This window comes from Aedes aegypti, chromosome 1, assembly GCF_002204515.2.
Source record: "Aedes aegypti strain LVP_AGWG chromosome 1, AaegL5.0 Primary Assembly, whole genome shotgun sequence".
Lineage (NCBI taxonomy): Eukaryota > Metazoa > Arthropoda > Insecta > Diptera > Culicidae > Aedes > Aedes aegypti.
Window position 1 is genome coordinate 160,846,765 of NC_035107.1, and position 26,783 is coordinate 160,873,547.

Genomic DNA, 26,783 nt, shown 5'->3' on the forward strand with positions numbered 1-26,783 from the left:
ATGCGACAGCGTGTTCCATTCATCAGATGAGTGTTCAGCCAAATGGAAGGTTTGCAACATTTGCGGTATAAAAGGACACATTCAACGCGCTTGCCAGCGATATCGCGAGCAGCAAGTGACCAGAGTTCATGCAGAGCCACAACGGGTAGCCATGGTTGAGAAGACGAAGGAAGATGCGGATGAAGATTCAAAAGTGAGTGAAATTATTGATTCCTAATTAAAGAAACTACCGATGACATTCACATTAATTAAAAAAAAAGAGAAAAAGAAAAACGAGCAAAAAAATGGAAAGTCCGTTTTAAAACACAATATCAAACCTTGAATTGAATTGGTTTGACTGAATTATTCTTTTATTTCTGATTTTGATTAACCTAACAAGCTAATAAATAAAATAAAAATGAATGAAAAAATTGATTGATTAAGTTAATATTTATTAAGAATAATAATAATAAAAAAGACAGATCTTAGTATGAATAGAGAAGTATTGATAGTTTGTGTTGTTCAACAGGGTTGTATATCTGATCCGATACCTGGTGGAGACAATGGATTTCCCAATGCAGTTCAGCGAGAGTTGAAGCAAATTGATTATAAGAGCGAAAGCGACAGAAATCTGGAATCCATTAATAACAGTTCGAATGATGTGCCACAGACATGTACTAAGCTTGTGCTACGAGTAAGTAATCATAAGTAGTATTGGTTGTTTTAAGTTATGTAGGATTTTTACATTTTGGACATTAGGTGAAATCACCGGTCAATAATGGTGATGAAGGCTACATTACAGCAAAAGTAGCCGGTATGGACTGTGTGTTTCTGATCGATTCAGGTGCTCAAGTGAACACTTTCACTGAAACAATGTTCCAAAAGCTGATCGAAGATCCTGAGTACAGCAAGGAGGTTTTTAACATTCATGATTCTGAAGATCACCCCCTCAAAGCATATGCGACTGAGAAAGCTATATCAGTTCTGGCGACGTTCGAAGCATACCTTTTCATCACAGAAAATCGGCCAATGTTCCTTGAAAAATTCTACGTCGTCAGGGAATCTCGCGCTTTACTGAGTAGATCAACGGCGTCCAGATATAGCATTCTTATGCTGGGTTTAAAAGTTCCCGTTCTCCAGTCACAATATTCCTGTGAATCAGCCCGATGTGCTGGAGACATTGCTGCGGTAGAAATGAACCAGATATTCCCCAAGTTTAACCTTCCACCCGTCAAAATTTTTTATGATAAGTCAAAGCCTCCATGCCGCAATATCTTTTCGAACATACCCCTAGCGGTAAAACCATTGGTTGAAAAGAAGTTAGAAGGCTTAGTATCAGCGAATATCATCGAACCCATCGAAGACGGAATGGACACTTCATTTTGCTCGTCCATGTTAGTTGTACCGAAAGGGAAGGACGACATACGTCTGGTCGTCGACCTAAGAGGACCCAACCGGTATATCTACCGTACTCCATTTGCAATGCCCACATTAGAAAAGATTTTGGCAGAGCTGAACGGCGCGAAATGGTTTTCGACAATTGATTTGTCGAATGCCTTCTTCCATATGGAGCTCGACATAGAATCCAGGCATCTGACGAAATTCTATACAGAATTTGGAATGTTTCGTTGTGTGCGATTGCCTTTTGGGCTGTGCAATGCACCAGATCTGTTTCAAGAAGCTTTACAACGCAAAGTTCTGGGTGGCTGTAAAGGATGCAATAACTATTTGGACGATGTGTTGGTTTTTGGGAAGGATAAGGCTGAACATGACGACAATCTAGCAAACGTACTTGCATGTCTCGAAAACCATAATGTGAAGTTGAACGACAGTAAGTGTACCTTTGGCACGCAGTCTGCAGAGTTCTTGGGATTTACCCTAACACCTGAAGGATGGAAAATCAATGAACAGAAATTGGCAGCAATTAAGAATTTCCGTAGACCTGCTTCGTGCTCCGAAGTTAAGAGCTTCCTGGGTTTAATAACTTTTATTGACAAATTCGTACCCCATCGCGCCACAAAAACGGAGTACCTTCGCAGCTTAGCCACGTCTGATTCTTTTTATTGGACGGATAACGAAGAAGCTGAATTCAATTACTTCAAGGACACAGCGTTAACTACAATCGAACGACTCGGGTATTTCAACGCAGAAGATAGGACCGAGCTTTACGTAGATGCTTCACCTATAGGGCTTGGTGCAATCCTGACGCAGTTCAGTGCAGAGGGAATTCCTCGAATAATCGCATGTGCTTCCAAAGTGCTTACGACAACCGAACAAAAATACCCACAGACGCAAAAAGAAGCGTTGGCTGTAGTGTGGGCGGTTGAAAGATTTTCGTATTACCTCTTAGCCAAAAGTTTTGTAGTACGTACGGATGCAGAGGCCAACCAGTTCATATTTAATACAAATCACAGGCTGGGTAGAAGAGCGATTTCGAGAGCTGAGAGCTGGGCGCTTCGCCTTCAGGCGTATGATTTCAAAATTGAGCGTGTTCCAGGCTGCCAGAACATTGCCGACGCCTTGTCAAGATTGATTCCAGCTTCCCAGCAAGACAAACCGTTCGATGAAGACGATGATAACCACTATTTGTATGCGTTGGACGCTGGTTGTATGCAAATGACCTGGAACGAAATTGAAACTGCGTCACAGGAAGATATGGAGTTAACGATGGTAAGAGAAGCTGTACTATCTAATAAATGGCCAAAAGAGCTTCGTGCGTATGAGGCTCAACGGAAAAATGTGCATACTCTTGGTCCACTGCTCTTTAAGGACGACAGAACGATTCTTCCTATTTCATTACGAGGTAAAGCACTTCGGCTGGCACACGAAGGACACGTTGGAGAAGTTGCCACCAAACGAATCATGCGTCTATTCTTTTGGTGGCCACGCATGTCAGCGGAGGTGACGCGATTTGTAAAAAGTTGTGAAACCTGTACACAATTGTTGAGACGAAATCCACCTTTGCCTCTAGTCAGCAGAAATCTTCCCGATGGACCGTGGGAAATTTTACAAATTGATTTCCTTTCGATCCCTAATTGTGGCACAGGAGAGCTACTTGTTGTCATCGACACCTACTCACGATATCTTTGTGTCGTTGAAATGAGAGGATTAGATGCAAGTAACACTAACCGTGCTCTTTGCGAAGTGTTCCAAATATGGGGGTGTCCAATAGTATTGCAGAGTGACAACGGGCCACCGTTTCAAAGTGCCGAGTTTATTCGCTTTTGGCAAGACAAGGGTGTCGAAGTACGGAAGTCAATACCACTAAGCCCCCAATCGAACGGTTCTGTCGAAAGACAGAATCAAGGAATAATCAAGGCTTTAGCGGCGTCTCGACTTGACGGTAGCAATTGGAGAATGGCACTACAAAAATATGTTCACCGACACAACACTCTGGTTCCGCACTCCAGACTTGGAATAACCCCGTTTGAGATGTTGGTTGGATGGAGATACCGTGGAACATTTCCTTGCCTCTGGGTTCCCAATAGGTCTGATGGTCATGATGACGCGGATTGGAGAGAAAGAGATGCTGAAGCTAAACTTGCTAGCAAAACGTATGCTGATGCTGTTCGTGGAGCTAAACCATCTAATATTCAGGTCGGTGACATCGTACTGCTAGCACAAGTGAAGAAAAGCAAACTCGACCCTACTTTTTCGGCGGAGCGGTATACAGTAATCGCCAGAGACGGTGCAAAAGTAGTGGTCATAAGCAAAGCAGGAATTCAGTATGTTCGCAATGTACGGGAGGTGCGAAAGGCTCCAGAATGCTTCGATGAATCCGCAGAATACAACGAGGTTCCTTCTGAGACTACACATAACGACGACCAAATCACTGACGAATCGAACGACGAACAGAAACTTGTTGACGACGAACGGTCATCTCTAACTGGAATCCAAATCGGTCATCCAGCAGCTAATGCTCAAGTCGAAGAACATTCTGCTGCTCGGAATCTTCGCCAGAGAAAGGATATCAAACGTCCCAGACGATTTGACGATCGGTATGTGTATCGAGTATTTTGGTGAGGATATTCAACCTAAAAACGCAAGAAAGAATGATTACTGCTGGTAACAAAGAAAATGTTGTTGTAAACAATTCTCAAATAAGAATACTTTGAACTTGAAAATGTGGATAAATTAAATCACCTTTTAATTTCACTGATAGTGTTTCGTTCTGCAATGAAAATGACTACTCGGATCTGTGATTCCTTTTTCGTTTTCATTATACTTACAAAAAAAAGTTTTGATACAGAGTAGAGAAGACGAGCAATGTAGTGAAGAAAACAGCACTGTGATTCTTCTTCTTCTTCTTAACTCTGGTCGCGACTGACAAACTGTCTGTCGCGCTGTGAAGGGCTAGTGTCATTGACTATATGCCCTGCTCCTGGGTTGTTGTCCGTTAGTGGTGTCAGATATTCAATCGACACTCATTAACAAATCGACAAATCTCCTTCAGTAGATCTTCGTTTTTTGTTTTGAACATCTCTATTAAATTTCGGTATCGGCAGTCAAACGAGTAAGTTGCGCGGATGTGTCCATATCGAACACAGTGTAGAATGCAGTGTTCTGCAGTTTCTTGTTCGTCACATATTTCACAGAGGTTGTTCTCAGCAATCTTCATCTTTGCAAGCCAATAGCGAGAATAATCGTGCCCTGCCATCAGCCTGTTTAGTAAACGGATCTCTCGGTTGTCGAAACATCTTCCATAGAACCAAGGTTTACTCTCGATTTGTTCTTGCAGCTGGTAAAATTTCTGTCCTTTTTCTTCGGCGTATGATTGGTACCAGGTATTAGCAGCATTTCTCGCCTCATGTTTCATCTTCCAGGAAGCATCTTTATCGAACAGCTTATTGGTCATATTGATCGCCGTCTCTTCAGTACCGTGCTTGGCTAGGAGGTCAGCCACATCGTTTCCTTCCAAGTTAATATGACTTGGTATCCATTGTATGCTGGCGTTCCACCGAGTGGCCTTCTCTAGAATATCCTGCATGACGTCAATCCTGCTGTCTTCCGCCTGCGCTTCCAGCAGCATCAGGCATGCCGATTTGGAATCGGTGAGTACAACGTAATCATGAGCCTCGTTTTGATCGATGATTGTGAGTGCTGTTTGAATGGCTATCACCTCTGCAGATGTAACGCTGGTTTCGTTTTGTAGTTTATAGCAGTACCTCGTTTTCATTTTTTCATCGAAGATTCCTATACCACAGACGTTCCTGTCTTTGGAAGCATCTGTATATATTTTAGGACGATTTCTGTATTTCCCATTAATGGTATACAAAGCTAACTGTTTCATTTGTATTGAGCTACAGTTTCTTTTGGCCATGGTCATGCCTTCCAGTTCGACACCGATGTCTACATTGGTCTGTTGCCCTTCCGTTCTAATCATGAGTGCATCGAAAGTATCTCGATGCTTCAGATAGACATTTTCCATGTATGAAAGCCGATCTTGTTCTTCACTTCCTTCCTGCCTGGAACGCTTCTTCCGCTTCAGGCGTCCATCTCACAGTCTTCGCCTGCGTTTTGAGAAGTTCTGTAAGAGGCGCGGTTATTTTACTGTATTCGGCGATAAATCACCTATAGTAATTCGACATACCTATGAAGCGATGAAGTTTTGTGATAGTGGATGGTCTATCATACTCCACTATGGGCCTTATCTTCTCAGGGTCCATTCTCAGACCTTCAGAAGAAAGTACATAACCCAGAAATGGGATTTCAGTCAGGCAGAAATGTGATTTCTCCAATTTAATCGAGAGATTAGCTTCCCGCAAGCGTCTGGCAACTTCTACGAGAAGCCGTACGTGCTCCTCGAATGTCTCTGCTACTATGACGATGTCGTCCAAGTAGACAAAGACATTCGGTTCCAGTTCACCCTGACCTAATACTCGGTTCATCAAGCGCGCAAGCGTTGCTGGGCTATTGATTAAACCAAATGGAAGGCGGGTGAACTGGAACATCCCCTTTCCTTGCACACTGAACGAACAGAATTTCCTTGATTCTCGGGCCAACGGTATTTGCAAAAAGGCCTCGGTAAGGTCAATGGTGGATGTAGTGAAGAAAACAGCACTGTGATTAGCTGTACGCAAAGACTACTGAGATGTAAATAAACAAAAATCCACTGAACGGTATTTCATTTGACAACTCATGCATGTGAAATGTTTCAGGCGAAAATCATCTGAAACATTTCTAGCAAGCTTTCACTAGAATTTTATTTATAGCAAGATACACCGAAAAAAAAGCTATTGGATATGTGAAAGTGATGGGATAAAACGGAAAAGCACTGACGCGATAGAGAAACGCAGGTATTTGACCGGAAAAGACCGCGAACTTTGAAGAAAAGAGAAAAAAATGCAACGGAGAAGGGAGTTCATTCAGTGATCGATTTTCGACAAGCACAGTCGCGTTTTCACTGCTAAGTAAAACAAAAAAACTTCGGTATTCTTTGTCAGTTAAATTTTGTATCGCGTTGTAATTTCAATTTATTCCTAATGTTGGAATACGACAGTGGAGAGATAATTGGCCCGAGGTAAACGGCCAAGTATTCGTCCAGGGTGCGGGAGAGGATATGCATCACGTACGGTCCTCTCATTTAGCTTGCGAGCGTCGAGACAAAGCCGTATTACCCCGGATGTTTTTTTAATTGGTACGATATTGAGTGACCAATCCGAATTAGATTCCTCGATTATTCCCCGGGCGAGTAATCTATCCACTTCAGCAAACAAACCTTGCTGAACTTTTGGTGCGATAGGATACGGGTAAAGTCTTACTGGTTTGCTCGTTTGACATTCCTCTTTGAGAACAATGTGGTGCTCACAGAGAGGAGTAGTTTCGAGTGCATCAGAGTAGGCTACCTTAAACATTTTTTTGATGTTTTCTAGCCGCTCAAGCTGCGCTTTTGATAAATTCGGTCCTGCATTTTTGTGTTTGGATGTTGTCTCTTCATCTGCTTCGGAGATTGTAGCAATCGCCAGATGAATTTGAAAGAGATGCCAGAAGTCCATCCCACAAATACACTCCTTCGTCAGGCTGGGTGCCACTAGGGTAGGCAAAACTCTTGTTTTACCATTGAAGGTAAACGGAATTAGAACTTCTCCCAGAATTTCTAAAGGTGAGCCATCTGCGGTCTGTAATTCGACGGAATATGCTGGCTTTCTGAGCCGAACATTTCTTAGTTTTTTGAAAATTGCAGCATTGATAAAAGATAAATTGCTACCACAATCTAGAAGAGCATTTACTGACAAATCAAAAATCTTAACGGTGGTATGTGGTCGATTATCGTTTACATTATTCAAATTTATTTTATGGATTTGAGGGTGTTCATAATCTTCATCTGGGTTGACTGATCTGCGCTCGTAAAAGCGATATAAATCAGGCAACCATGGTTCCGGAGATGGCTCCGGTTGCGCAAAAGGAAGACCCTGCGCCTTTAGGGCTTCTCATTCGAGTTTTTTATACAGTACGGACAATTGTCTGCTGTAAACCCTTTTAGGGCGCATTGACTACAAAATACCCTACGTGGAATAGGACATTTTACTAGCTCGTGGTCATCCCCACAGTTAAAGCATTCGCCTTCACTTGGTGGCCTATAATCGGATATCAGCTTGGCCAGAAAACTCGGTTTTCTACCGCCGGATTTTTGTTCAATCGGGTGACTATCGGTTTTCGCCCCTTTTACCGGAAAGTTCTTATAAGGGATCGGTTTGTTTTCAGATTTCGGGTTATTGGGATTCGGTTTACTGAATTTTTGCTGGGATTGATTCCCAGGTAAGTCATTTTGACGATTTCGGTTCACGAATGTCCGCGTAAATGGAGGATTCTCATTTCCGGTGTTTATCGCACAAGATTCTTTCTTGTTTGAACTCCCTTTTCAGTTCCTCCGTAAAATGATGCCAATCTCTGAGTGACCCCTGGTTCCTTTTTGTGGAATACCAGCATAGAGCGGGTCCCTCAACGAGGTGAATGGCCGAATCAAATAAATCAGCGTCACTGGCCCGTTCGGAAATAGCCAATTGCTGAACATGGGAAAGAAACTCGTTGAGCTCTAGGCCATGATCAGTACCAGAATATTTCTTCACTTTCCACTGCGAGACAGGCGTCGTCTTGCGTGGCGGAATTGCCGGTGGAATCGCCATTGGACAAGGAGGAATACTTGAGGGGAAAGTCTGTAAAGTATTCGGCGGCATAGTCGATTGCGTGTTTAGCGACGTTGCCGGCGGCATCGATGATGGCCTGTAAGGTGCTGATGCCGCTAAATTTTGATTACTTTGAATATTTTGGACATTTATGTTTGAGGAAGGAATATTGTGTCCCATCCATAACGGGCTGAAAGAAAGTTCGTTAATTTTTCGACAAAACGAATCATTGGCATCCGAAGCGTTAATCGCCGGCCGAGGGTAAGGAATGCTACCCTGAATTGTGGTGGTAGGTCGGACCTGTGAACCCACCTCAAAAAAATTCGGTGATGAACTTTCACCGCCTGGGAAGTGAAATGGCATATCGGTATTTGCTGTTGAACGCAACGCGGTAGCTGAACCAATCAAGTTGAAATCTCTCAGCGATACACTGCTGGTAGGGGGTCCATAGGATATTCCCGTCCTTGTAGTTGCAGTGGTCGTGATTGCCGGGCTCGATGGGTTTGTCGCAGCCCCCGGAATTTGGGGTGCTTCGTCCATTACGAACGGATTTGTCTTGTTGAGAGATGTTCGGGGTGAGGGAATTGGAGGTTTTCGTATCTCTTCTCTCAACCCCTTTAATTGGCTCGATAGTGCCTGAATAAGGCTCCCAATATCGGTCATCGTACTTTTAAAGTCGTCTTTAGTGACAAACTTCGATAAATCTGGTTGTTTGGGGATAGCCCCCGTTGAACCCGACACAGAAGCCATCGCATCAGTCGTCCTTGTCGGAATTCCTCCCTCTGCGGCATCTGAGTCACCGCTCGATTCTCCACCAGTTGTGAAAAATCGCTCCTCAGTCCAGAAATACTCTGAAAACAGTTCAAGTACTTTGTTGAACTCGTCGTTACTTTAAGTTCTAATTTGATCTGTGGAATGGTTCTTAATCATTGCTAATCGATGACCCAGGTGCAGTAATCGAGATTTACAAAAGGTCACACGATCTACAGGGTTGGACCTCAAAATATTTTGCAGTTCCTTCAAAATATTTCTACAAACCTCCAAGTCAGCTTCTGGGTCAAAATCGTAATGAATAATAAACTCATGCCCTTCTTCGAAGCAGTAGCTCATAGTTTAGCTCTCCTGCGTCGAGGTGATCTGGACGCAAGCCATGGTATAGTGTTCCAAGATCCGGACCGGCTAACGAACGACGGGCCATTCTTGAGTAATGAGTGTTTAATGAAAGTAGGAATTGACGTGCTTAATTTCGAACAACTCTTCAATATGAATTACTGGGGCTTGTCAAACACTTAAAGAAACCCGAAGCCTGTATGTCGGTTACAATTTAGTCCGAACAAGTCGAAGCTTTATATCACTCCTTTTTACGACCAACAACCAATCGGCTTCACCACGTGCTTCAAATTTAGCACCCAAAATGCAAACAAAAAAACCACTAACTTTTCAAGAGAAAATTGGACCAGTGAGGACACGAAACTTTTTTTTTTTTTTTAATATCTTTATTAGTATCATTTCAAACATTACATACATTTCTCATAGAAAAAAAAACGCTTTGAATATACTTAACCTAACTTAACCTAAACATATAACGCATTAATCGTGGCAATAGAAGATTGTAACGATTTTTGCCTGAAATTATTAATTATTTTATTTGACATTTGTTCCAATGTTTCAACATTGGATATTCTATGTAACTCATTGGTACTATACCAGGGAGGAAGCTTCAGAATCATTTTCAAAATTTTATTTTGAATTCGCTGCAGAGCTTTTTTCCTGGTATTACAACAGCTAGTCCATATTGGTACAGCATACAACATGGCTGGCCTGAAAATTTGTTTGAATATCAAAAGCTTGTTCTTAAGACAAAGTTTTGATTTTCTATTAATAAGGGGATAGAGACATTTTACATATTTATTACATTTGGCTTGAATGCCCTCAATGTGATTTTTGAAAGTTAAATTCTTATCTAGCATGAGCCCTAGATACTTAACTTCATCTGACCAATTTATTGGAACCCCTCTCATCGTGACAACATGTCTACTTGAAGGTTTCAAATAAAGAGCTTTTGGTTTATGTGGGAATATTATTAGTTGAGTTTTGGAAGCATTAGGAGAAATCTTCCATTTTTGCAAGTATGAAGAAAAAATATCCAAACTTTTTTGCAATCGACTACAGATGACACGCAGGCTTCGTCCTTTGGCGGAGAGGCCTGTGTCATCAGCAAACAAAGATTTTTGACATCCCTGAGGTAACTCAGGTAAGTCAGATGTGAAAATATTGTATAATATTGGTCCCAAAATGCTGCCTTGAGGAACACCAGCTCTTACAGGAAGTCTTTCAGATCTGGAATTCTGATAATTAACCTGAAGTGTACGATTTTACAGATAACTTTGAATTATTCTAACAATGTATGTTGGAAAATTAAAGTTTTTTAATTTTACAATCAAACCTTCATGCCAAACACTGTCGAATGCTTTTTCTATGTCTAGAAGAGCAAGACCAGTAGAATAGCCTTCAGATTTGTTGGAACGGATCAAATTTGTTACACGTAAAAGTTGATGAGTGGTCGAATGTCCATGGCGGAATCCGAACTGTTCATTGGCAAAAATTGAATTTTCGTTGATGTGGGCCATCATTCTGTTCAAAATAACCTATTCAAAAAGTTTACTGATGTAGGAAAGCAAACTGATTGGACGATAGCTAGAAGCTTCTGCAGGATTTTTGTCTGGTTTTAAAATTGGAACAACCTTAGCATTTTTCCATTTATCAGGAAAATATGCTAATTGAAAAAAAAAATGTTAAATATATCAACTAAAAATGATAAGCTACTTTCTGGAAGTTTCTTGATGAGGATGTAGAAAATTTCATCATCGCCAGGAGCTTTCATATTTTTGATTTTTTTAATAATAGTTCTCACTTCTACCAAATCAGTCTCCCAGGCATTTTCGAAAACGTTCTCTTGATTGAGAATATTTTCGAACTCCTGAGTAACTTGATTTTCAATTGGACTAGTAAGTCCCAAATTAAAATTGTGCGCACTTTCAAACTGCATAGCAAAGGACACGAAACTAATCGATAAGAAAACTCCACCAACGTGCAGAAGAAAAAAATATCTGACGATATTTTTCCCCTCCTGAGAACCTTTTTCTATTTTAAACGTTGGGCGCCAGGTATAAGACCTCTTTTTTGACCCCGGAACCTCACCGCTCGGTTTCAGAAGGAAACCGGCCTACAGCCCCAGGCTGCTGGTCTAGAGCCAACGGCAGCCTCCAGGGTGGGCACTCACGGCCTCTTCTGGTTCCGGGTCTCAGGGTATTGTGTGCACTGGGGGAGTTTTCGGAGTACAAGAACCTAAATTTAACCCAGGTACTTACGGTCAACCGGTTTATTAGGCGTTGTAAATAGCCCTGTGATTCACTGGCCAGGGAATTCCCGACGATGACGAGGGGGTGGCTTCGATGATGAACGGTGTGGCGGCGGAGGTGGGAGGCGTGAACAGCGGCAGCGGCACCATTGGGGCCCTGGATGGCACGAAGAAGGGTCGATCGCTTTCCGAAGGTGGTAATGACAGCGCTCAGGACTTGATTAGCCTTAACGTGGAATTCCGCACGAGGTCCCCGTTCTCGGGTGATAGAGCACCTCTCCGCAAATGGATGCTAGGTAGATGACGGCCGTAGCTCTTAGTTTGCGGGTCTAGTCGGCCGGAACGTACTTTGCGACCCCGGGGATGACCGACGGTTCGATAGAAATCGGACGCTAATACTTAACACAGCGTTTCTCCTTGACACACGTGGGTGGTTATTATCACTCCAAGTTTGTTGCTTGGGCTTAGAAGCCTTGTGCTCGATTGCCTGTTGGTTATCGACTGACTCCTCAATCTCATCCGATCGCGCCTTTTCCCTCCACAATTAACCGAATACTCGCTCGTGCCTCTATTTCCGCCCACACCCAGCTATCGTTCAGTGGAGGCGATCACCCACCACACTCATGCACCCAGTTTTGCTCTTCATACGCATCACGCCCCGGCGGGAAGTATGAATTGACCGTTAGGGTTTCGCTTTAGCTTCACAATATATTCCCTAATTTCCTAGCACTCGTAATTAATTGCAAGCAAATGTTACCCGCCGGTAACAAATAATACGACTTTTACCTTAAACTTTTTGGCATTTTGTCTCGCGGTGAAAAGATATTTTAATATAGAAGATTTAGAAAATTCGTCGACATTCAAAATGTCGAACTAATCAAAGGTTATTTTTAATTATGAAAAGAAAAGAAAGCTATGTATAATAAAATAATATTTAATAAGAATAAAGGTTTATGCCGACACTTGAAGTGACGAACCATCCACAGATTGTTTGAAAAATACGGAAACGATAATCATAGATTTTTGAAAGATGAGTCAAAAACCCTAATCAATCTTCTTAATTTAATGCATTCCGAATTAGCCGAGTGGTTAGAATCCGCGGCTACAAATCAAAGCCATGCTGAAGGTGTCTGGGTTCGATTCCCGTTTGGTCCAAGATCTTTTCGTAATGGAAATTTCCTTGACTTCCCTGGGCATAGAGTATTATCGTACCTGCCACACGATACACGAATGCGAAAATGGCAACTTTGGCAAAGAAAGCTCTCAATTAATAACTGTGGAAGTGCTCATAAGAACACTAAGCTGAGAAGCAGGCTCTGTCCCAGGGAGGACGTTAATGCCAAGAAGAAGAAGAAGACTTAAATTAATGAAATAGTCATGAAAGTTTCATAAAATAAACCGTATGGGGTATCTTTAAGAAAACGTAAACCTGTATTACGTAGACATACATAATATCGAACTAATCCTAGGTTACTTTTGGTAATGCGGAAAAAAGGAAGGTAGATGTATATTAGAATTATTTAAAACAGAATAAGCCACTTGTAGTGACGAACTATCCATAGTTTGGATGAAAAATACAAAAGTAATGTAGCATCGCTATAAATGAGTAATCATAAGCATGAAACGAGCTCACCAGTTTGTAATCCATCCTCGACTGAACACGAATATCTTTTCGCACTCGCACAACGCGAACCGGACACGATTGCTTGGCCTTTTCCTATGCACTGCCAAAAATTGCGCGCAAACGAGAAACGGGAACCGCACAGACACGAAAAAAAAACACGAATGCTTGGTGTTGGCAACACGGTTCAGCACGTTCTGCACCACCCGTACAGCCGATGACGAGTATGAATAGGAGAACAATCATCTACAGAAATGCTAGTGACTGATAGGGCAATAATTAAACAGTAGAAGTGAAGATTACATGCAGTGAGTTAAACTCTAAAATAATTCCTCATTACAATACTCAATGCTTAATTTAATAACAAACAAAACTACTTCGACAGACGTTAAAACTGTAAAATTATTAGTTGCCACAAATCGGTGGAAATTTGGTACACATAAAGGACTAATTATGTGAGTAAACCTAAAATTGTATATCGATGAATTTCATAATAAAACTGATTTTTTTTTAGCTTAAAGCTAACTCCTACACACAAATGCGAGTTTGCTAAAAGAGGTCCGAGCCCATATCTACCCCGTGGCAACACTTGGGCTTCTCCGATCTTGCTTTTGGTTCATCTTGCGGGTAAATGTTACAAAACTATCGAAAATATATAAGTTTTCCTTCACGCACGCAGATAGCCGTCGCGGTAAACGCGCAGCTATTCAGCAAGACCCAAACTGAGGAGGGTCGTGGGTTCGAATCCCATCGGTCGAGGATCTTTTCAGCTTGAAAATTTACTCGATTTCACAGAGCATATAGTATACTCGTACCTGCCGCACGCATAAGAACACTAAGCTGAAGCAGTCTATGTCTCAGTTGGAACGTAGCTTTAGAAAGAAGAATAAGAGGAGCACCACCAGTTCCCCAAATTCAATGTTCTGACTTCATAATTAAAAATCATCATGACTCTCGTAATCTCACAAAATCGCTTACAAAATCCATGCGGATTTGATTATCCATGTTTTTCTTACCGATATAGTGGGTATGGAGAACAGATAGCTTTGTTTGACTTTGACTTCCTTATTTGCTTCCAAATCGTCGTCGGCACATTCTTCGGCTGCAAACAGTAATATCCAATGAAGCGTGTAAAGAATTTTTGTCTCGGCTGCTCCCAACGGTTGTAAATCCTTAACACTGGAAGAAAAAAAAAATCGTTTGGCTTAAAAGCACCCCAGTTACTAACGATGTTTGCTCAAATTTTACCGATTGTGCATGAGTGCACCGGCACAGTGCATGACGTGTGGTAAAGCGGCCTGGACTAGTCTCCATCGGGGAATTGATTTCAGTGCCGATTCAAGCGATGGTGACAAGCCATAGAACATGTTTTGTACCAGCGACTTTTCGAATGACTACAGTGTTTTGGGAAAGGAGCAGCACCAAGTGGAAAATAAATAAAATATTCATCATTTCTCTCACTTTATCGCCGCATAAACGAATCAGCTGAAACATACCTTACAAGCCTCCTTGAGCTCCTGAAACCGCAACAGGATGTGCAAATGATGAACGCCATGGAGTTCATGGAATTAGGTTTAGAGAAGAATGATTTCGTTGAAATGAGCTTAAGAATAGGATATTCAAATGAACCTCGTTGTGATAGTCAATAAAATAACTAGCAGAATGTGACTGCTCTGAATATTTGATATCTCAACGGCAGGAACAGAGAAGAGGAAATAAAGCGAGCGATGAACTAATAATTTGTTAGCATGATGTGAGAAAACGATACGCTCTTATGGTACGGTAAAAGTAATAGATTTTTGCATTTTTTATGTCATTTCTAATTATACAGTATTTATTTTTAGGTAATTTATTAATTACACGACGAAAACTTGAAAGTATACTTAAGATGATATTTTCTTAATTTTATATCTATGTGAAGAGTCCTTCTCTGTTGAATGTTGTTCTTCTGTTGAATGATGTAAGGATAAAGAATCATAAGACCGAATGTGTCAGAAAACTAAATATGTTATCAATTTAAAAGTACCTTATCCGTTAAGCATATTTTTTGGTCGGTAAGATTTAGTCAAAGAAATATTTTAGAAGCAAATTTTCAAAAAAGGACTGTTTTGAGAGCTTTTGACGAACATCGCATATTTGAATAATCCTCGCTTATCCATAAACACAAGAGGTATAAATGATTTCTTCTAGTATTATTTTTGTAATTTTCAAAATGTTCTTCATTTAGTCTGTGTAGTGTAAAAAATCAAATGTCGGAAAATTCATGTGCAATCCATTGAGTTTTATCAACCTGATTTTTTTTATATATATTCAGGTCAACGACTTCCTTCACCTGAAACAAGTAAAAAAAATATGACGTCGCACTGAAGCACATTATTAACTCTCAAACCCCCAACGTCTGACTTTTCATTAAAAATGAACTTTAAAAAATCATAACTTGGCTAATTATTAATCAATTTTGGATCTTTTGGTCTCAAACAAACCGCATACTCCTCAAGATTCATTGTGTTCCGGAAGAAATGGGATTGGCCACTTGGTTCCGGAGTTATTCCGGATTCAAATGGGGTATATTCGTTCCGGAAGTGATAGTTCCCTTAGATTTTTCAAGATTAGCGGTAAGAAAATTATTCATTGTGTACTTTCTATAAGTAAAAGGCTGCCAGAAGGTCGAATGACATTGGTTCTCATTGATTCTGGCCATTTCGGATACCCGGTCACCTGGCACCGGTTCCTGAATGTACCCAGAGAGGACATTTTCTGAAACTCAAAGAATACTACCGTGCGACGGCTCAAAATTCCTGATTTTTTATCCGGAACATCATAGATATAATGTCAAAGACCAATACGAGGTTCTGGCCATATCCGGATACCCCGGAATCGGTTCCGGTGGGGCCTCAGTGGGACACTTTTGTAATCTTACTCACTCATACCGTGCGACGGCTCAAAATTCATGATTTTTTATCCGGAACATCATAGATATAATGCCAAAGACCAATGTGAGGTTCTGGCCACATCCGGATACGCCGGAATCGATTCCGGGAGGGCCTCAGTAGGACACTTTCGTAATCCTACTCACTCATATCGTGCGAAGGCTCAAAATTTATGAATTGTCATCATGAACATCATAGCTATATTGCCGTGGACCAATATGAGGTTCTGATTACATCCGGATACCCCGAATTGTTTATCCAACAGCATCACTCCATAAATCAATATAAAGGTTCTGACTAGATACTTGAAATCTTAACAAAATGCTGAGGCTGGTTCGAAGGAAACAGAGCCTGGACGCGGAAGCAGAACCTCTTCGTGGAGATATAGCCTGGAGGCTGAACTGTAGTGTGGAGGAAGAGTGCATGGGCGAAAATCGAATATAGATTTGAAGGTCAATACGCGTTGAACAAATTCAGCGTGATGCGAAGGCTGACTCATCTAAAGAACTGGTCAACAGTGTTGGACGGAACTTGGTGGTCTGGAGAAATTGATGCTAGGTGAATTTGGTTGGGAGGAGCTCACGGAAGAGCTTGGCAACTAAATTCAATACTGTCGTTAACAACTATAATAAGGGATACAAGTTGTAAAAACATGGCTTCATTTTAAGGACGAATACAAATTAATAAAATGATGTAGTTTATGAACCAGCATCAAAGCTTAACAAATGATATAGAATTTCATCATATGACTTTCAAAGACATTTTCAAATTTCTTTATTATTTAAATTTGGAGCACTTCTGCCATAAGAATAACTGATATTCTAAAAATAAAATTATACTTTTCTCTAATCAATTCCATCAAGGTTAACAATAAATTGTATAAGAATGTATTAAGCATTGCGAACGAATTCTAAAAAACGACATGTTGTCATAAAGGATATATAGGATGAAATAGTCAAAAGAATTTGTAGCGAACATGTCTTAGAATTTTCTCTAAATATTTAATTTTTTCAACAACATTTATGAAAGGGACTCTATAAATTTTGATAAGGTATAGTGCCGTTTGATTTTAGCAGAATTCCAGAAAAAAATTATGTTGCCAATATCGAACCGTGTCAAAATCAAACAGTTGTTTTTAATCATACTTTTGTATTTATAAACACGGATTAAATTTAACTATTTTGAAAAAAAAGACACAAAGAAACATTAAGATAACCAAGATCGGGGACTAACCCATGATGTATTTTTTTGTATATAGATTTCAGTACAAGTTGGACTCGATTATCCGGGATTCGATTATCCGGAATTTTAGACTCGATTATCCGGAGTACGATATTTGATATTCTTGTTTTTCAGTATTTGTGCATAAATTTGAGATAATTTATTATTGCACTATACAATGTGAATGGTTTAGCAGTTTTGGACGTAGGTAAGAAAAGGGGGTTTGAAAAAGTTTTTTTGTGTACGTTGGTCAAAAAATGTTTGTTCTTCTCAAGACCCCCAAATGTTCCTAGAAATAATATCTTGCTACGGCACTGCATCATATAAATATAATAACGAATGAAAAATATTTGAGTTCTTTATTCGCAAATTTCAACTTTTTTTAGTGATTCGATTATCCGGAGGATTCGATTATCCAGAGTGAAAAACAATCGATACTCGAGTCCGATCTGTAGTACCGATAGATAATTTAGTTGCATTGTGTAATAAAAAACAAACTAATCTTAATATGTATTATATTCAAATACAGGTCGGACTCGATAATCAAATTGCTAAAACAACATTTAAATCCGCGATAAAAGAAATTAAATAAATACACGGTTTTTTTATCGTATTTTTTATGTTGACAAAAACGGTTGGTCAGAAATGTCTCATGGACTTATCGATATGGATCCAAAGCTATCTCAATGGATTCAACGAAGATTACACAGAGTGCATATGAGTCTGATCAGAATAATTCTGGAGTAATCGCATGTTACCAGAATATTATATTGATCCATGGCATAATAGCTATGATGTGCAGCATAAAAATCATGAATTTTGAGCCGTCGCACGATATGAAGGAGAAGATTTACAAAAATGTGCCACTGAGGTCCTGTCGTAACCGATTCCGGGGTATCCGGCTGTGGCCAGAACCTCATATTGGTCTTTGGCATTATATCTATGATGTTCCGGATAAAAAATCATGAATTTTAAGCCGTCGCACGATATGAGTGAGTAAGATTACAAAAGTGTCCCACTGAGGCCCTAGCGGAACCGATTCCGGGGTATCCGGATGTGGCCGGAACCTCATATTGGTCTTTGGTATTATATCTATGATGTTCTGGATAAAAAATCATGAATTTTGAGCCGTCGCACGGTAGTATTCTTTGAGTTTCAGAAAATGTCCTCGCTCGGTACATTCAGGAACCGGTGCCAAGTGACCGGGTATCCGAAATGGCCAGAATCAATGAGAACCAATGTCATTCGACCTAATGGCAGCTTTTTACTTATAGAAAGTACACAATAAATAATTTTCTTCCCGCTAATCTTGAAAAATCTAAGGGAACTATCACTTCCGAAACGAATATACCCCATTTGAATCCAGAATAACTCCGGAACCAAGTGGCCAATCCCATTTTTTCCTGTTCACAATAAATCTTGAGGAGTATGCGGTTTGTTTGAGACCAAAAGATCCAAAATTGATTTATAATTGGCCAAGTCATGATTTTTTAAAGTTCATTTTTAATGAAAAGTCAGACGTTGGGGGTTTGAGAGTTAATAGTTCAATGTTTTGAAATAGTGATGGGGTTGCGACTGGGAGGACAATTGTAAATTTTATGGCTTTCTCAGTCTAATAAATTAAAACGGCTTGTTTGGCTAAGCCCGACGTTTCGGCCGTGTATTGGACCTTTTTCAAGGGATAAGCAGTCAACCGTCTCTCGTCACCTAATGTACAAATTTTAGGAGAGATGGAGCTTCTTGTAGTGCCATTTAACATTGGGTGTTAAAAATCTAGGGGGGTGGGACTGACTACACTACGCACTACTCAACGATAACACAATTCGCAAACTGACTATTGTCAACTGTAAAAAATATAACTGATAATCATTGGATTTAAAGATTTTTGATTTACCAACGAGTATAATGATGAAAATAAAGCGATTTTGGGAGTTAATAAAGCACATGGATTGAGATATCAAGTATTCAAGGACATGGAAAGGATACATGTTTAAAAACGGCACATTATTTACACTTACATGATGTCCAGGTGCATGTTGACAATACTTTACACACAGTTATTGTTTTATATAAACATAATTTTAAACGAGTACAGCGATGTTGTTGAAACATTGTTTTATGCACAGATGACGCATAGAGAATAGAAAAAGCAGAAAAAACATTGTTTGGAAGAAATACATTTAGTTATTATTTACAGACTTAACTGATGGTAACCAAATATACAAGTCAAAATGCAGTGTAAAAGAAAGCAATAATAAAAACACAAATCAATTTTTAAACGTAAGCTGTAGCAGTAAAGGAAATGAATAAACGACGCACATTTCATTTTTTTTCGAGTTGCCATCACTAGCTTGACTCGTCATAAACGTGTCCTATAAATTATATAGTGAAGTAGATTCCGTTCGGAAGACGACTTGGCAACGATTCGAAGCGAATGGTGACTTGTTGGCATAAATGGTAGGAAAGCTGAGTGTGAAGTGGTAATAATCAAATAATAACACCCGTTGGCACTATATTTCCCGTTGCACAAGGCGACGACAAATCGAAAGAGTATTGGATGGGCCTGTGCTGAATCCTTTGCACAGGACTCGACGTTTGCATTTCGATGCTAATAGCAGTTATCGTTAGTAATTACGGTACACATTCGCACAGATATAGATTGGCAGATCGTAGTTTACTTCTGTGAGCTTAAATTTTAGTGCAGTATGAATTGAAACTACATTTTAATGAAAGTCCCAAAAGCAAAAAAAGATAACTTCATTTTGGTCTATTTTCAGTTTTTTTTATCTTTACTAACGAGATTTTTAGCCACGGGTTAGTTCATCGCGGGACCAATGGCTTTACTTCCCTTTCGAAGGAAGTCGATTGACTACCTCGGGGTTTTGATCCCAGGTCCTCGGCATGATAGCCCGAGATCGGATTTTCAGTTATCTGCAGTGTATAATTCTCTAATTTTCAAACCTTCCGAATTTTAAGAAGATTTTTCCGTCAAATAGGAAAAGTAACAAAATGTACTGACTAGTTTTTTAATTCTTTCACCTTTCGTATAAAGTCAAACACATTTCATAGTCATTTTGCATAAAAATAAAAAATTTTACACGACCTTGAAGACGGCCTTACAGTTGAGGTCGAGTTACGCGTATTTTTCAAAGGATACACGGTTCTCCGACATTACCCGGAAGGCAATTTACTGGAAGACCATTTACCAGAAAACCATTACCCGGAAGGACCATTTACCAAAAAACTATTTTTCTACAATGTTGACTTTAACCATCATGCAGGTCAGTATGTCAACTGATTAGTTTTTGGATTGACCACCAAAGATAATGAACAGGGGAGGTACTTGCTTCGAAATATATAAGCATCGAAGATGAGTCTAAGATATCTACATACTTGATCATGTCAATATGCACCATCTTCAAATATTTGCATTCCATAGATAATTTACCCTTCTTTTTTAAATAAGCTGTTCTTTCAACTTATCTCTAAAGCTTGTCTTGTCTGAACTGGCAAAATTTGGCTACAAATATGTAACTTTACTTTTAATATTCGACCGTCTATTCTCCAAGGGTCCAAATGTTGAAAAACAAGCAGTGATTAGAATTATAATACATTTGGTTGTGCTACTTTTCCCCCAGTGTCAGTCCACCGAATGTCGTTTCAGCAAACGTCAATCACCCAAATGCAAATCCCCCGAATAATCCTTTTCCTCGAATGACCTATTTTGGGTCATCTGATTCTGATATTCACCCTTCTTTATTTGGTTGGCGGTTCTTTCAAGTTCCACCGACTCCGGAATTTTAATATAGAAGATTAAGAAAATTTGTCAACATTCAAAATGTCAAACCAATGAAAGGTTATTTTTATAAATGAAAAGAAATGAAAGCTATGTATAATAAAATTATATTAAATAAGAATAAAGGTTTATGCCAACACTTGAAGTAACGAATCATCCACAGCTTATTTGAAAAACACGGAAACGATAATCATAGATGTTTGAAGGTCAAAAACCCTAATCAATCTTCTTAATTTAATGCATTCCGACGGAAATTTATGAATTAGTCATGGAAGTTTCAAAAAATAAACCGTATATGGTATCTTTAAGAAAACGTAAACCTGTATCACGTAGACATTCATAATATCGAACTAATCAAAAGGTTATTTTTGGTAATGCGAAAAAAGAAAGGCAGCAAATGAAAAAGGAAGGTCTTGACAAATTCCATGTCAAATCGGTCAGTCACAGAACTCGACCATCTTCGATTTGCAGTAAATTTTGCACATGTTTTTGGTATGATACAATAAGGGTTTTCCATAGAAAAATCAATCATTTTGACTCGAGAATAACTTATGAAAATGGCCTATACATTTTGGCATGCAACTTATTTGAAAAATTCTAACTCTGAAACTGTTAATTTTAGAGAAAAATGTTCTGTGAAGAAGTTGTAGTGAACCGTTTGGCCTACAAGAAAAAATATACACTGAAAAAATACTTTATGTTTTTTCATGAAAAATTGAAAAATAGAACTTAAATTTTGAATTACTCAAAAACCCCATTTTTAATATTTTTCAAATTCTCACCATAGAATTTTGATAGTATACAGATGTTTGAGACAAAGTTTCATGATGGAGAAATTATTAATAAAAAAGTTTTCTTAATGACAACTTTTAGTAGATTTTAAAAATTTTGGTGTTTTGTCAAAACAAATAGGTTGATACAATAAGAATCTTGAAATGATTATGAACCATAATGATTATGTGAATTATGTCTCTTGAAGTACCTATTTTCAAATTATATCGAGTTTAATGCAAAAAATATTATTTAAATAGTGAAATAGGTCATTTTCATTAATTATTCGCGATTCTCCATCAATAATAATGCGTTTACCTGAGTAAAGACCTTATTTCTTTCCACTAACTTATTTTCCTTGATGGAGAATCGCGAATAACTAATAAAAATTACCTATTTTAATATTTAAATCATATTTTTTGCATTTAACTCGATATAATTCGAAAATGGCTGCTTCTAGAGAAATTCTCCATATAATCATTATGGTTCAGAATAATTTCAAGATTCTTATTGTATTATCAGAACGTACTAATTTTGACAAACATATTTTTTTTTATATCGGTCAAAAGTTGTTCTTAGAAAAACTTTTTTTGTTAAAAATTTCTCCATCATGAAATTTTGTCTCAAACATCTGTACACTATCAATAGTAAAAATTTAAAAATATTAAAAATGGGGTTTTTGTGTAATATAAAATTTTTGTTTTATTTTTAAATTTTCCATGAAATAACATAAAATATTGTTTCAGTGTATATTTTTTTCTCATTGTCCAAACGGTTCACTACTACTTCTTCGAAAAACATTTTTCTCCAAAATCAACAGTTTCGGAGTTAAAATTTTTCAAATAAGTTGCAAGTAAACATTCATAGGCCATTTTCAAAAGTTATTCTTGAGTCAAAATGCAAAATTTAATCCAAATCGAAGACTATCGAGCACGATTATTATTTTTTTCGACTCATTCTGGATGGAATTCGTCTCTTGGCTTTCAACAGTTCAAATTTGAGACATGTCGATTTTATTGTTATAAGGTAACATGAAAAAGACACCGTTATTGGAAATGTCGGTGCTAACAAATCCACTGGTGCTATGCCAATATGCAACTTTCAGTATGTAAAATGTTGTGCAAGCCTAAGTATGAACTACTGAACTCATTTTTGATATCATACAGCATAGCATGCATAGATTTTTGCTCATAAAACCGTTTATTCAATTTTTTAATGTTTATTTTTGCAATAAAATGTCGAGCAACCGTCGATAAAACCTGCTGAAGCTATCAAGCAGGTTTTATCGACGGCCGCTCGACAACGGACCAGATCTTTTCCGTGCGGCAAATCCTCCAGAAATGTCGTGAGTACCATTTGTTCATCGATTTCAAGGCGGCATACGATAGTATCGACCGCGTAGAGCTATGGAAAATCATGGACGAGAACAGCTTTCCCGGGAAGTTCACAAGATTGATTAGAGCAACGGTGGACGGTGTGTAAAACTGCGTGAAGATCTCGGGCGAACACTCCAGTTCGTTCGAGTCTCGGCGGGGACTACGACAGAGCGACGGACTTTCGTGCCTGTTGTTCAATATTGCGCTTGAAGGTGTCATGCGGAGAGCCGGACTTAACAGTCGAGGCACGATTTTCACGAGATCCGCACAATTTGTTTGCTTCGCAGACGACATGGATATTATTGGGAGAAAATTTGAAACGGTGGCAGATTTGTTCACCCGCCTAAAACGCGAAGCAACAAGAGTCGGGCTAATGGTGAATGCGTCGAAAACAAAGTACATGCTGGTTGGCGGAACTGAGCGCGACAGGGCCCGCCTAGGAAGCAATGTTACGATAGACGGGGATACCTTCGAGGTGGTGGACGAGTTCGTCTACCTCGGATCCTTGTTGATGGCTGACAACAATGTTAGTCGGGAAATACGAAGGCGCATCATCAGCGGAAGTCGTGCCTACTATGGGCTCCAGAAGAAACTGCGGTCAAGAAAGATTCAGCGGGGGTGAGACCAAATGCACGATATACAAAACGCTCATAAGACCGGTAGTCCTCTATGGGCATGAGGCGTGGACTATGCTCGAGGAGGACTTGCAAGCTCTTGGGGTTTTCGAACACCGAGTGCTAAGGACGATCTTCGGCGGCGTGCAGGAGGACGGCGTGTGGCGGCGAAGGATGAACCACGAGCTCGCTCAACTCTACGGTGAACCCAGTATCGCTGGGCAGGGCATGTTGCAAGAATGCCGGACAACAATCCTGTTTAGATAGTGTTCGCTACGAATCCGGTCGGAACAAGAAGGCGTGGGGCGCAGCGAGCTAGGTGGATTGACCAGGTGCACCAGGAGTCAATCTTGGAGAGCGTGGGTCACAGTCGAGGATGTAGAGAAGCGGCCATGAACCGAGTGAACTGGCGAAATATTGTTGGCGGGGCTTTATCAAGATAATTGATGTCAAGCCAAATAAGTAAGTAAAATGATCAAATACTCGAGTTGTAAGAATTTTGACATGATTTACAAAATAAGGAGACCCAAATTTAGTAGATAGGATTTTTTTTATTCTTAAACCTGCTTTGTTATATGATAATAAATGCCCAGTGTGTCATTTTAATTTTTTGATATTAAAACTATTTTTATGATGTTAAATATTAGTTAATGAAAAGTCGATTAAATAAACTGATAAAGATCAACGGAGTACTGATTTTGTCGAAATTTATTTGACAATATCTAAATTCCGAAGGTTAACATAACAAAAAGTTGTAAAATAGTGATCAATTTGCCTCCGGATTACGGTATACTCGTATATATGTACGAGTTCCTATAAGTGACCAGAGTAACTCGAGAACACTTATGTGGTCGCAGTTATTTCGGTAGGTCACTGACTCTAGTCGGCACTATTTTTGGGACTTTCGTTCGTTATTTCACTGCAATAATTCTAATTTGCACTGCAATCATTCTTATTTGCTCAAATGATCAAAATCTATCAATATAATCAACATTATAAATTCAGAGTTTTGAACTGTTTAGAAAGTACCGAATGTGACCACCCGGAATTATTTCCCCAGTGAACATCAAACATCATTCCCTTAATTGCGTTTTCACAAGCTTGGCTTAAATGTTTAGTGGCAAATAAAGTGATTAACAGGAAATTTGAGGTGCCCTGAGGATCCCCGCGAAATTACCATTTATGGGATCGATCTTTACATCTCTAACATGGTTTTCAAATTTGATCATATTTCAAAGGATTTACACTGATGCGTTCTTGTTCATGTTCAGAACCATCAGTTGCACTGACAACTCTATAGAAGAACATGTCTCGTACCACATCAATATGGGTATCATTTTTAGGAAGTATTTTAAGAATCGCCGGTGGGGCAGCTTTGTGATATTCTGATTTAGTTGCTTTCTTATAATTTACATCATAATGGCATCGGTATTTATCGTTCACCTAAAAATATTGTATGAGCTATAGAGGGAAATTCCCCAGTACCTGACACCTAAGCCACTAAATTCTAAGCTCGAAAATGATTGGGTATATGGGTGTTAACCATTTCTGCTTAATATAACTACTTTTGTTTCGCACAAAAATAAATTTAGAAATATCAATACAATATTTTAGTGGTGTAATTTAATATCAAAATTATTGTATTATAATACCAAAATGGCTCGATATATGACGAAAAAAAAAAACAGTTTTACGATGTTGTTCTGAATTTTAATTTTTCGGACGTCTATTGTTAGTTTTATGCCGTGATTATCAAAAACAATGGGAATTGCATGTATTTTGAGATACCAGTGCGGAAATAACGATGTTATCTTGCAGCAAATTCCTCTGTTCAAAACTAAGGGACATGAGATGCAAGACTAGAATTTTATTTTTTCCATGGTTTCTTTTAATATGCTTTCAAAATAAGATTAGTTTTGATTATTTTCGTAAGTTTTATATTGATACATCATATTCAGAAACATTGATAATTAAGTTCAAATATGAGGCGATACGTCGTTTTTCATTGGATTCCAAACATTTGTAATTCCTCAACAATGAATGCATTTTACAAACATGTGTTATTACAGGGAAACACTAATCTCTGTAATAGACTCCTTTTCAGCTAATGCAGGGTGTTGTCCGGTACTTAAGAAATCTCCCCTTACTTCTAGGTCGACCAAATCAATTTACTCCAATATTCATGTTTTGATTTTTGGGAATCTTATAGAACAACCATGAATTTAATGAAATGTATCTGTGATTCAAATTGCAAATCTACACAAAAGCATTGGGAATAAGTGAAATTTATTATGTGTGGAATGCTTTAGAATTTCGAACTACGTAATGAACTACCCACCGATTTTCAGAAATTGCAATATAATGCTGAATGCATCCCGATATGATTTCTGATACCCTCAAGGGTCTTCTGCGAAATTGCAAAAAAAAAGTTGTTCGCAACTAGTTGCAGAACTCGGTTTTTACTCGGCAAGTCTCGTAGAAAAGTTGTTTAGTGGAATACCTATAAATTAATGAAAACCCGAGTTTAGTACTATACCATGTAATTCATTTTCTAGTTTTTGCATGGTTTTACTAAGCACCGGGTAACTGTCATAGCAACTTGGTTTATATGCTAAACTATTCGAATAAACACTTTGCAAATCGGGTGTTTCTTCGGAAAAGTTGGTGTATGTTTTCATGTCAGTTCGTTATCCTCTTATAGTTCCAGTATTTCAGAATAAATTAGCGCTGATCGCGTGTCCAGCAATAATAACCCAGCAATAATCGCATTGATGTGTGATCAATGTCACCCCGAAATGAGATCTCCCGATTTTGTATTGTAGACACAATTTGTAGCACTAAACTCACATGTGTTAGATAATGTTCGTACATGAGCCAATGAGGTTCACCATCGTACTTGTTTTCCTCATTCATTTGTTTGACATTGAGAGCATTATAGAAAACAGACCTAAAAAACAGTGGAAATTAATCAATTTCAACCAAAATTAC

General features: G+C 39.0%; 1 protein-coding gene across 2 annotated transcripts in view; it reads right to left on the minus strand.

Moving 5' to 3' along the window:
* LOC5580226 (protein unc-80 homolog) overlaps positions 1-26,783 on the minus strand; it is a 123,016-nt gene that overhangs the window by 87,587 nt on the left and 8,646 nt on the right. For both annotated transcript variants that reach the window (XM_021852541.1, XM_021852543.1), the window contains exons 3-6: positions 19,257-19,283; positions 14,584-14,604; positions 14,336-14,481; positions 14,104-14,266 (exon numbers count right to left, since the gene is read on the minus strand). In XM_021852541.1, coding sequence (XP_021708233.1) covers positions 14,104-14,266; positions 14,336-14,481; positions 14,584-14,604; positions 19,257-19,283 — 357 coding nt within the window. The remainder of the gene's footprint in view (positions 1-14,103; positions 14,267-14,335; positions 14,482-14,583; positions 14,605-19,256; positions 19,284-26,783) is intronic.